The 11,177-nt window shown below is 42.9% G+C and overlaps 1 protein-coding gene across 1 annotated transcript; it reads right to left on the bottom strand.

Annotated features, from left to right (window-relative positions):
• Positions 1 to 251: 251 nt before the first annotated feature.
• RWDD1 (RWD domain containing 1) lies at positions 252 to 10,410 on the bottom strand. Its single transcript, XM_064170180.1, has 7 exons — positions 10,260 to 10,410; positions 8,667 to 8,732; positions 7,315 to 7,445; positions 6,184 to 6,327; positions 5,016 to 5,148; positions 4,390 to 4,452; positions 252 to 2,760 (listed from the first exon to the last, which is right to left on the bottom strand). The coding sequence occupies exons 1-7, from the start codon at positions 10,330 to 10,332 to the stop codon at positions 2,648 to 2,650; spliced, it is 723 nt and encodes a 240-aa protein (XP_064026250.1). The 5' UTR covers positions 10,333 to 10,410; the 3' UTR covers positions 252 to 2,647.
• Positions 10,411 to 11,177: the final 767 nt, after the last annotated feature.

Here is an 11,177-nt window from a genome sequence, read left to right as displayed (position 1 = left end):
GTTGCAACTACCTCCCTACGTGCAAGGCAGTACATGCTTTGGACTAGGAAAGCTCCAAGCCAGATGCAAAAGCAAGGTTGACAGCACCATTGCTAAAATCCCAGCAAAGTTTATTGATGCAATTTTATTAATTAGATTTCAATCTAAAGTCTCTAACTGTACATATCCCACCTAAACTTTTTCCACTGACCTCCCCACCCCATCCATCTCAGTCCACTTCAGCCACCTACACCACATCAACTTAGCCAAGCTCACTCTGTCAAATTCCCTTTTATTTCACAGAGGTTAATTGCTAACACAGCTAAACAAATCAGAACTTCAGATTGAGTCACTGAAGCTTGTTCCACAGAGTTGGAGGAACAGACTGGACACTTGCTTTTTTGTCACTTCAAGCCTTATTATTTCCTCTGCTTTGGAACATGAGCTGTTAACAGTGAAAACACTTTTTCACATTTTACCTTGTTTGACATTTTTAAGCAATACATTCTCTCCATGAAAATCAGTCAATGTTAGTGTGAACAGACTAGAAAATCTCATTACTCTAGAAACATCATTCATGAGAAACTTTCTTTCCCATGGATTCTTGCTAGTGACCCACCAAGTCTCTCAGATTACCACGTTTCACAAAGACTCCACAGCATTCTTGGATTCATCCCAGATTTCAGCAGAAGAGATTCACTCCTTTTAGGAAAGTATGCCAGTATTAAACACACACATAGCTGAAAACAGAAAGCAGCCTCAGGAGTTAAATGTTTTTATGCTGCTGAATTGAGACACACCAGAAGTAAATGAAGTTCAGCGCTGAAGAGCATTTTAAAGCATCCTGGCAACCACCCAGGAAGTTGGATGCAGCCATGAAGATGCTTTGCACACAACCATTATCTTTGGAAAAGTCAGATTTAATATATCATTAGCTCACAACTTTTCGACGTATTTGGTAACTCCCCTGGAACACAGACCCTGCTTATTGCTTTGAAACATTCAGTGTCACTGGAATCTAGATGCTTGTCTAGAGTTCTTAGTAGCCAGGATTAAGATCAGCTAGAGGACAGCAGGAACAAAGGCACATGGTTCATTAATAAAACTATTTACAGGTTACTTGAACATATATTTCTATCTACTGGAAACTCACTCATCTGGAATACAAAATGAAAAACTACTGAAACATCTTAAGAGATCACCAAACCAGACCTTCTCAAGTCATAGAAGCAGAGAATCCGATACACCACTGTTTTCTGAATTCAATTTCTCATTCTCAAGATGAAATTTACAAATATTTATAAAGTTCATTAATTTATCCCTCCAAGCACTGTGACATTTCAGCACATCCCTCCTCAAAGGTTAAAGCTGGTGCAGTTAAGGCAGTCTGCTATCAGAATGAAAAAATCCAGCACAGAAGGTGCCTGCTGGTTCTGTTTGGAGAGCTGTCTTTGGAAACCTTCATCCAGAGCATCAGCCTTCTAAAGTGATGCAGTCTTCAAACGCAGCACGTTTAAACTCCACGGTTCTTGCAGTGCCTGAGTGGGGTGTTTTTTTGGAGGTGAGAAGTTTAACATCAAGCTATTAGCTCTGTAAGCAACTCTGCAGGATCCTGAATGTCCACAAGTTGATGTGTAGCTTTATTATACATTGTACCAACCTTTACAGGCTGCCAACAAGGTGCTTCTAAAACAACCATTACATTCCAACTCAACACAGGTTAGTTAATTAGAAGGGTTAGGTGATAGGTTGGACTCGATGATCTCAGAGGTCTTTTCCAACCTGGTTAATGCTGTGATTCTGTGATAACTCCTGATACTGGAACCTGCATTTCACTGGTAGTGGCTTGTCAGTTTGGTGTCAAAAGCAAGATAATTATACTAGGATCGTTTCTTGGTTTGGGGTTTTTTTACAGTGATGCACAAATTCAAGAGAAACTAAACTCACTCTGAACTAATCAATCAAGATTTTTAAGAGGACTTCACCTCATTATTTTCCCTAGAGAGCTGAACTAGTCCTTTTGAAATCAGCTATGTAGGAAAGATTTCACTCTAGTAGCTGGGAAATGGTTTCCATTGAACTTAAGAAGTTTCAATTAAAGGTGACCAGTGCTGCCTATCTATAGCCTGTAGGTTGGGGCACCACAGCTGATATGCAGTGGTAGAAAATGCTGCAGAAGAAAATAAACTGAATAATACTAATCAATAACTGCACAGTATGTGATCCCTTTTATTCACTAAAGCTGCCTCTGTGTGTCCCAAGTGGAAGACAGCAGAACAGCTGCTCAGCCTTCAGATGCAGGTGTGTTTAGCACATGCCCTAAGAACTTTCCATCTTGTTTGCTGTCAAGGACAATTCTCTTCAAAGGACAATTACAGAAGTGAGAAGGAAAGAAAAAAAGAGAGAGAAAAATAGAATAGTTTTTCAGACAGATCAATAATCCTCAAATTTGTCATGAGAAATATTACATTTATTCACAATTGAAGTCATCAGAATATCATTCTCCTGGATTTAAAATATTTTGGTGTTCTTCTTTAGGAAAAAAAAAAGTGGGGAAAAAATAGTAAACCAATACATATTACTAAAACCACAGATGCTGTGGCTTTCCTGCCTGCCCCTCTCTCCTTACATATGTCCATATTCATGACAGAACCAGTTGGTTAAAAGTCTAATCACTATCTAGATTAACAGGATTGTAGTCGGGGTCATCCTCTTCATCCTCCAACTCTAAATCATCCATTTCTTGGAATAAAGATTCATCAACTTCCACGCTGTTCCCAGCTGCACAGAACAGAAAAAACAGTTTATTTTCATGCAAGCAGCAAAACAGTACCTAAAGAAATGTACAACACTGTTTTGATAACTCTTTTTTCATTTGGAGAGCTGTTCACTTACTTGGCTTTTATATACCAAATCTACACGGAAAAGGTATTTATCTTTTTACAGGTAAAGCAAACCTTTCTTTTCCTCATACTGAAAAAAAGCATGTGGGGAAAAAAAAGTATGAGAAAACCCCAAAAGAAATGTGATGCAGAACCTCAGAATCCATCTGGAGAATGAATTAACACTTCTAAGTCCCAGAAGCCGATATCCTTCCTCCCAGGTACTGCCAAAGTAGGAGCTCGGGACCTCACTGTTTCAATTTTCACAGCTACCAGAGCCACAGGGTGTTTATAAAAACACCCTTACAGGCCATTTATCTGCTTACATACTTGCATCTGCTTTCAAATTTCAATTTTAAAAGCAAGATGAAGCCTTGCATGCTTTCACAGTTTCTTCTCACGGGATCACAGGATGTTAGGGGTTGGAAGGGACCTGGAAGAGATGATGCCAATCTAAGGAGAAAGCTTAGATTACTGTGGTTTCATTCGTGTGTATGAACAGTGACATCTCCTGGCCACTGAAGGAGGTTCTGTTCTTTCCCTGGATTTAAGAGCCTTTTTCAAGTGTCCATCTAAAAGACAATGCCATAAACCTGTATAAGCTGTAAAACTAAACTTAATCCACGGTATTGTACTATTAAACTCCAATTAGTAACCTGTTAGATTTATGACAGAATGTAAACAGCAATAAGATCAAGAGGTTTTAATCACTGATAGCAACAGGATCAAAATTATTACATTAAACCAACTAATCTGGGCACAGAACTCAAATACAGAGTTATGTTCTTCCCTTGAGACAGAAAAATGTTCCATCAAGAAAGCATCTTCACTTTAGGCATCCTGAACAAAGACAAAGTTAAATGCTGACCTCTAAGAGAAACTCAACTCCTGTTACTACCAGTTCAAGATTTTTATTCACTGATGTTCTTAAGCTACTTCATTTGGAGCTTTTTTAAATGTCAACTGGCACCAGGTCAGATTTTTATGAAAAGATAATAAATAAATCTGCACAAAACCACAGAACAGAATTGGGCTGTATAGAGGCAAATAGCATTTAATTTGACCTGCAAGCTGTATATGGTTGGTGTTGAGGTCCAGACACAAGGAGACAGAACTGCAGATCTGTGACTGAAATCAGGGGTAAGATGGGTGGCTATCAGGGAAAAAAGAAAGAAAAATCAAAAATAAACAGCAGGGCTTGGCTGTGGGGGTGGTTGTTTTGTTTTTCCAAGTTTTGCTTTGCATGGCCTTAGTTTTGTTTCCAGTCTGACCACTTAATTCATGCAACATAAATAAGACCAGCTCAAGCTCACGACTGTATCTAAGTATGCTTTACCACCTTGAAAATGTTTTGCTTGGTTTTGAAAGTGTAAATCACTTCTGTCCAGTTGGCAAACCAGCACATCTTAGTACTTACACTGGAACAGTGATACTGTGCTAAGATGTTAGGTCAGAAATACCATACAGACTTTACTTAGGAAGTTTGGCTTATTTCAAGTCACTGTTGTGGAAGCAAATGGAAATTTACCTTCCTCCAAGAACTGGATGTCAGAGGTGTCAAGATTGTGGTCCATTTCAAACAGCTGCTTACCTAGAAATAAAATGAGAAGTAATACATAATCAAGTGACAGCAACCCAAGCTTCTACACATGCTTGAATAACCTGAAGCTGCTGACAATCCAGTGCAATAAAGGCCAAATCAAGGAACTATCTGATGCAGATTCTGATGCTTTACAAACACAAACTGTTTCTGAAAGAACAATACTTTTCAGGAGTAGCTTCAATACATAGACAAAAATATACACACTTTGTGGTACAAAACTAAATCACAGAATCAACCAGGTTGGAAGAGACCTCAAAGATCATCCAGTCCAACCTATCCCCCAGCCCTATCCAGTCAACTAGACCATGGCACTAAGTGCCACATCCAGTTTGGGAACCTTAATACTTTAGAAGCAAGCCTGAATCTATTAGCTTTGTACTTAGCCCCCAGTCAGCACTTCAAAAGAAACTTCATGCACCATGGAGGACACAAATAAAATCCTGTGTTAAGAGTTTGTTTACTACCATCATTTTTCAGTATAAAAATTACTTTCCAGGCTTGTTACTGTCCAGTAGCATTGTAAAAGCTCCAAGATCAGTGTTGACTCATACCGCTTAATTTATTTTTGCCTGCTTGTTCTTCTTCTTTCATTTTTTTCCTTTTTATTTCTAGGAGTTCTGCATCAAACTTTGCTTTCCAATTTAGGAAATTCTCAATGGTAACAGGAGTGCCATGAAAACGTTGCTGAAAGAACAGAAAACAAAGCTGCAATGACAATTTGCCAAGTGAGAAGTGAAGAGGTGCGTTCTCTTAATGATTTAAATTACAATGTTCCAGCAGCACTGTTTGCTGTGAAGTATTCCCAGAAATGAATCCTCACCCTGAGAACATACAGAGAACACATTCTTACTGGTTTTTGGAATGGGACTCTCCCTTCTTAGAGCTGTAATGAGGAAATTCTAATGGAAAAAACCCACCTACTACTTCTGGACCTACAGTGCAATGGTTAGCAACACCCCATTACTACAGGTTGCCCACAAACAGGCAGAGCTTCTTACCAACTCTTAGATGCAAGCTACAATGCAATATTTTCCATTAAAATACTTGAACCCTTCTATCTTGATGAGACAGAAAAAAAAAATTCTTTTTTTCCCCAGCTATTTTTTCTGCCTCTTTCAGAAATGCTGAACCTTCCAAGTCCCATCACCCTCTAGCTATTTCTGAGGAAGAAAATAGAGACTCAGTAGCTTGACTTATCACTGTACAACCCACAGACAGAAAAACTATTCCACAGTGGCTGGTAGAAAGGACAGACACCCTGTGGACAAACCAGTCCTGAAGACTTGTCCCACTGCTTGCACCCTACCCACTCAGCTACCAAGGAACTGGGACTTCCTCAGACCATGCAGTCTATATGCAGCATTCCATATTCTAGCCTTCTTTGCTCCCAAATCCTCTTGCCTCTTCGAGGGAAAAATATGGCCACAGACAGATTTAATTTTGATTTCACTCTGATTTCATTTGAGAATAATCTCTGCCTTCACAGGCAACGCTAGAAGGAACTGTGAACACAAAGTAAGTCTCTGCCAAGACTGCTTCAGAAAACGTGGGGGAGACAAAGCACTTAAGTACACTAAGAATCTTCTAATGCTTGAGTTTCAATTATATCAGCTTTGGGACAGATATACTTCTCCCACTTCAACTGAGAACTGCTCCTGCAACAAAGCCACACATTTAAAACAAGTTGCCATTTTTAGATGAAAACATCACTTTACATACTTTCTCCTCTTCTTCTGCTTCTCTTTCTTTCTGTTTCTTTTCCTCTTCTCTACGTGTTTTTATTTGATCCACAATTTCATTTAATTTCTCCTGTACTGCTGAGACCAGAGTGAAGATCATTACCATTCCTAAATTTTCTTCTGCCTACAACACAAAGACAGCAACTTCAACCTTCAACAAAGACAGCACTTTAAACCTTCAGCAGCTGAATGCATAAGTGTGTTTAGAAAGCAGTATGCTCTGTAAAAGCAGCTAACAGTACCAGATGAGCTACTTTCAGAAGCTCACTGTAAAATCCAAGTTAATTAGTCAGTTGATCCAGTTAAAGCTACCTCCAAGTCAGGGCACAGCAGAACACCCATGGTGAACAACTATGTTCAGGGTAAATCATAGACATCTGGAATGTTCAGGAATAAAATTTTAGTGGGAATTCAACTTCAAGACTTGAATATCATAAACCATAAGAGAAAAGAGTCACTCAGAACCATTCCTCTCCTGAACTGGCTTATTCCTTAGCCCCATTAGATGCCCTTTTGAGGTGGGATAGATTCCCAGATAAAAAACAAGCAATAAAATCTCCCATCAGTCTAAGTTATGCAAGCTTATATGAAGCAAACTGAAAACAAAGAATGCCTGCTGTACAGATTACAGCAATTTTATGGCAGAAAGCACTTGTCAGGAATCCCTGAAACCAAACAAGTATTTGCTTCTCATTCCTTCACGATGCAATCTCACTGATCCCACAGGCTGAAGAGATTCTCCCTCTAATAGTTATGTTATAAAAATAATCAAGAATCAATGTAGCATTTTTAAATCATTCCAAACAAGTGGCTTATTTCTACAAATAGTACAGATAGATAAATAAACTCACCTTAAGCCACAAATGCAAGAGGGGAAGCCCTAGAGCACTTCATTTCAGTGTCATACCTGTGCACACTACGTTAGCCTATGTCTTACCTCACTAACATAATTCACCTTGATAATGTCATTTATCATACTAAAACCTCCAAGTCAATCCCCACAGTATGGAATGGGCTTCAAATCAGTACCTCAGAAAACAACAGATTTGAGAGAGAAACTCTGGCCAAAAGGTGCAGTTATACTTGAATTAAGCTATTCTGTTTTCCTTACCTGTTGTTCTAGTAGCTTTAGTATGTCTGTGACATCGTTATCATCAAGATTCTCCTGTGAGACAATTTCATACAGTGGAGTTTCATCAGGGTATTTTTCTCTGTAGGTAAATTTAAGGGTTGTCTGGACAGCTACAAGGTAAAAAAAACCACATGTTTTTATGGTGATAACTCTGTATAACTTCAATTGTATAGTTTTCTATTGCATCAGCAGCCTGAAGACTTTAAGACATCCAATAATCCTGTCTAAGAGGACCAGTCATCTTACCTGGATATTAAAACTCTATGACCAGATTTAAACACAATGCAAGAGTTCTGAAAAAGTAAGTTTAGCCTTGCATCAACTATTACAGGCCATTAATGTCTGAAAGGTCTTTAAAAAGACTGGAAAATTTGTGGCACAGTGGGTACTACAGTAGACATGTCTTTCTCCTCATATTCCACCTGAAGCTGCAGAACATGAGGAAGAGTCTTAACAACAGACCTAGAGACAATCTCAGCATATTCATGATTTTCATTCCATGTGCCTGGCTGGAGTATCAACCTCTGCTTTGGGTGAACCACACAGCAAGGGCACAATATCCAGCACAAGTCACTAAGTGGGAAAGCTGGAGCATCAACCTCTGTTTTGAGTAAACCATTCAACAAGGGCACAATATCCAGTACAAGTTACTAAGTGGAAAAGCAGTTAAGGAGAATGCACTTATCCTGGCACCACAAAGAGCTGGGATAACATGGAAATGAAGTAAAAGAGAATCAAGTTCCTTCCATGCATCCACTCCCTTCAGGTCCTTCCCTCAAGATTCACATTTCTGGCAGCCCAGCAGTCTCTTCAACAAAGCCACCTCGCTCCAAGCACGACTTGCTCTTTTCAGACTGAAAGACTGAGTGCCTTCTGATACAGCAACGCAGAACAGCAGCTCTCAAGCCTATCTGGAGCAAGAGTTACTTAGAAGAAGCTCACATAAGTATTGAGGACCCACAACTTGTTGCTCCGGAACTGCTCCTTGAGGGCATCACGCTGCCAATACACAATTCTCCCATGAGGCTGGTTGCTAGAAAAAAGACAATCTCACATGTCCACAAGCTCCTACGGGGATGGTGACAGCTCATAATATTTGAAGCTATGCTACAAAGCATTTGAGGTTCAGCACGGCAGGTAACAGCCCTGGGGAGAGACTGCAACACTTCTGTAAACCAAGCATGGATCGCCCAAATCTCTGAACTATGCTTTCAGAGGAATACTTGCTGGATCAGGCCCGTAAGAGGACTTAGGCATACCCAGTTGCTGGCAACAGAATTAGGCTTACACAGAAACAGCCCCTACAGATGTTCAAGGCATGACTGACTTACTTTCATCGTTTTCTCCTGCTTCAGACGTCACAGTGATGGTGAAAGTTGTTGGATTTTCTGACAATACTGTTCAAGGTAAAAAGAGAGACTTTAAATGAGACAACTACTTCTTCACATCATTAAAACTGAACTTCTCAAGGACTAAAGAAGCAAGGAAGGTCTTGATACGGTGTTAAAGGCCCTTTTGCCCTACTAATATTTCTTCCAATTAACATGTGGCATGATGTCATGTTCGGAGTGCACTTTGCATGTGAGCATTTAACATCAACACTACCAACAAAGTTTGTCTTTTGCAAAGCTCTCTTTTTGGCAAGTTTCACTTTTTCAAAACGTGCAAACCTACCTCCCATCAAATGACTTATGTTAGCACTCTGGGTATGGGCAGAAAGCTCCCAAAGCTAATTTGGTCTATCACACCAGATATATGTGATGAGCATCCAACGCACTCTTGACCCTGAGCTATTTTTACAGTATGTCTGCACTTATTTCTGTATTCAGGACAGCTTAATCCATCAAATGCTTCTTGAAACACAAAGTGCTTTCCTTCAGGAAAGCACCACCCAAGTTATGTACTAGAATGAAACTGTGTGCTCCATCCCTCTGATCATCCTTGTGATCCAACTCCAGGCCTGCTCCATCAGATCAACTTCTCTCTTGTTCTTGTGTTGGGCATCCCATCGCTGGACACATTACTCCAGGTGAAGTCTCACCAGAGCAGAGAGGCAGAATCACCTCTTGACCTGCTGGCCATGCTTCTCTTCACGCAGCCCAGGACTTGCCTTCTGGACTGCAAGCGCACATTGTTGGCTCATGTCCAGCCTCCTGTCCATCAGCACCCCCGAGTGCTTTTCTGCAGGGCTACTCTCAATTCTTTAGGGAGTGAGCACCACAGATCAGGCGGGGCTGGCCAGAACGCCAGATACTCCTAACTGGCTGCTGGTAACGAGCAAGCCCCGAAAATCTGACGGACCAATGTAATTCACCAGATTATAGTGGTCGGAAGGTAACACACTGCACCTAGGAACTAAAGCTCGCCTTTGCTCCACCACAGACATACCATGGATGGAGCCGATACCGGCACTACACTTAGAGACAACAGCACCCTCCCGGCACGCCACAAATGCCTGCGGTACCCTGCGGGGCTGCGAGGAGCCGGTACCAGAAGGCAAAACTCATCTACCCAGAAAGCAAGCCCCCAGTCTTCAGCTGGGGCTGCGTCCTGTGAAAGGCTTATCCAGGCAGCACCATCCAAAGAGCATCACCCTTCCAAGAGCCCCAGCTCGGGCTCCGGCCGCGGGGCGGGGGTCCGCGTCGGGCGGCCGAACCCCGCTGTTGCACTGGGGCGCCGCAGCCGCCACCGTCCCGCACCGACACCTCCTCGAGAATCCCATTACGTGCGTTGCTTTTTCCCGCTCCGGGAAAAATAAAAAGTTATTAGAAATATCCAAGCCGTGCAGCCAGCAGCCCCCGAAAGAGCCCGGGCGGGCACGGCACGCAGGGCGGCTGCCTGCCGGCGGGGCCTCCCGTTCCAGCCCCACACCGGCTCGCCACGGCCGCGCGGCGGAGCGAGGCTCGGGCTGCGACGCTGCTCACCCGTGAACGAGTCCGGGTAGATGGACTCCAAGGCCTCCAGCTCGTTGCGCTGCTCCTCGCTGTAGTCGGTCATCGTCGCCCGCCGCCGCCGCCAGCCATGGGCCGCTCGCCCCGCCGGCCCGCGCCTGCGCGCTGCGCTCCGCAATCGGCTCGGCATGCCTGGCGCCGGCCGCGATGGGCGGTGGATGGCTTTGGTCTGAGCGGTGGTGCCCGGCGCAGCGGGGGCTTTGCGGCGCGGTTCGAGGCTGTGCTCGCCGCCGGAGCTGCTGCGCTGCCCGAGCGCCACAAGCGAACGGCGCAGCGCTGTTCACGGGCGGTTGAGCCTGCAGCTGAAATACCTAGCGGAGGATCGATGAGAATTTGTACAGTTCGCCGAAAGCGGCACCGTTTGCCTGCTTCCCAGCACATGCAGCCTCGGCACTTGCCAAAGTGATTGCTTTGTGTTAGACGCTTAAATCTTCTTCGAGCCCAAATACATTTAGCGAGATCTGCGGTTCAGCTCACTTCTGGCCCCTGCACTTTGCAGCAAGCCGTACTAAAGAATTGTCTTTTCCCCACTTCAGCACTCGGAGGTCATTTAGCAACAGCAGCTCGTGTAATCTAGCTTGTTGCGCTGTAGCACAGACCTACCCTGGCAAGGCTATAGCAGAGACGTTAGGAAAGAACAGGGTCTTCATTTAAACGCTTTAAGAGCTAGGAATACCTGCACACGGAGCCCAGAGGGATGCAGGCGCATCATCAGAACCACGCTGCACTGACCAACACAGCAGTCCCCCTTCACTGGCTACATTGGGTGGGTTTTAATCACAGTAATATTTATGGGCATAGTAGCATGACTGTATTCAAAGCAAAGTTTATCGCCCAAAGTGAGATTTGTTTCCCATTGTGGTTGGCTCTTTGTACAGTAGGTAAGCACAC

Source organism: Pogoniulus pusillus, chromosome 33, assembly GCF_015220805.1.
Source record: "Pogoniulus pusillus isolate bPogPus1 chromosome 33, bPogPus1.pri, whole genome shotgun sequence".
Taxonomy (NCBI): Eukaryota; Metazoa; Chordata; class Aves; order Piciformes; family Lybiidae; genus Pogoniulus; species Pogoniulus pusillus.
This window is presented reverse-complemented; position numbering and strand designations above follow the sequence as displayed.

Excerpts from the sequence above, each read along its gene's own strand:
- RWDD1 (XM_064170180.1), bottom strand. The coding sequence starts at position 10,332 with ATGACCGACTACAGCGAGGAGCAGCGCAACGAGCTGGAGGCCTTGGAG. Across the intron at positions 6,328-7,314 it reads TAAAGCTACTAGAACAACAG|GCAGAAGAAAATTTAGGAAT; the intron begins GTAAGGAAAACA and ends TTTGTGTTGTAG. Across the intron at positions 2,761-4,389 it reads CATCCAGTTCTTGGAGGAAG|CTGGGAACAGCGTGGAAGTT; the intron begins GTAAATTTCCAT and ends TGTTCTGTGCAG.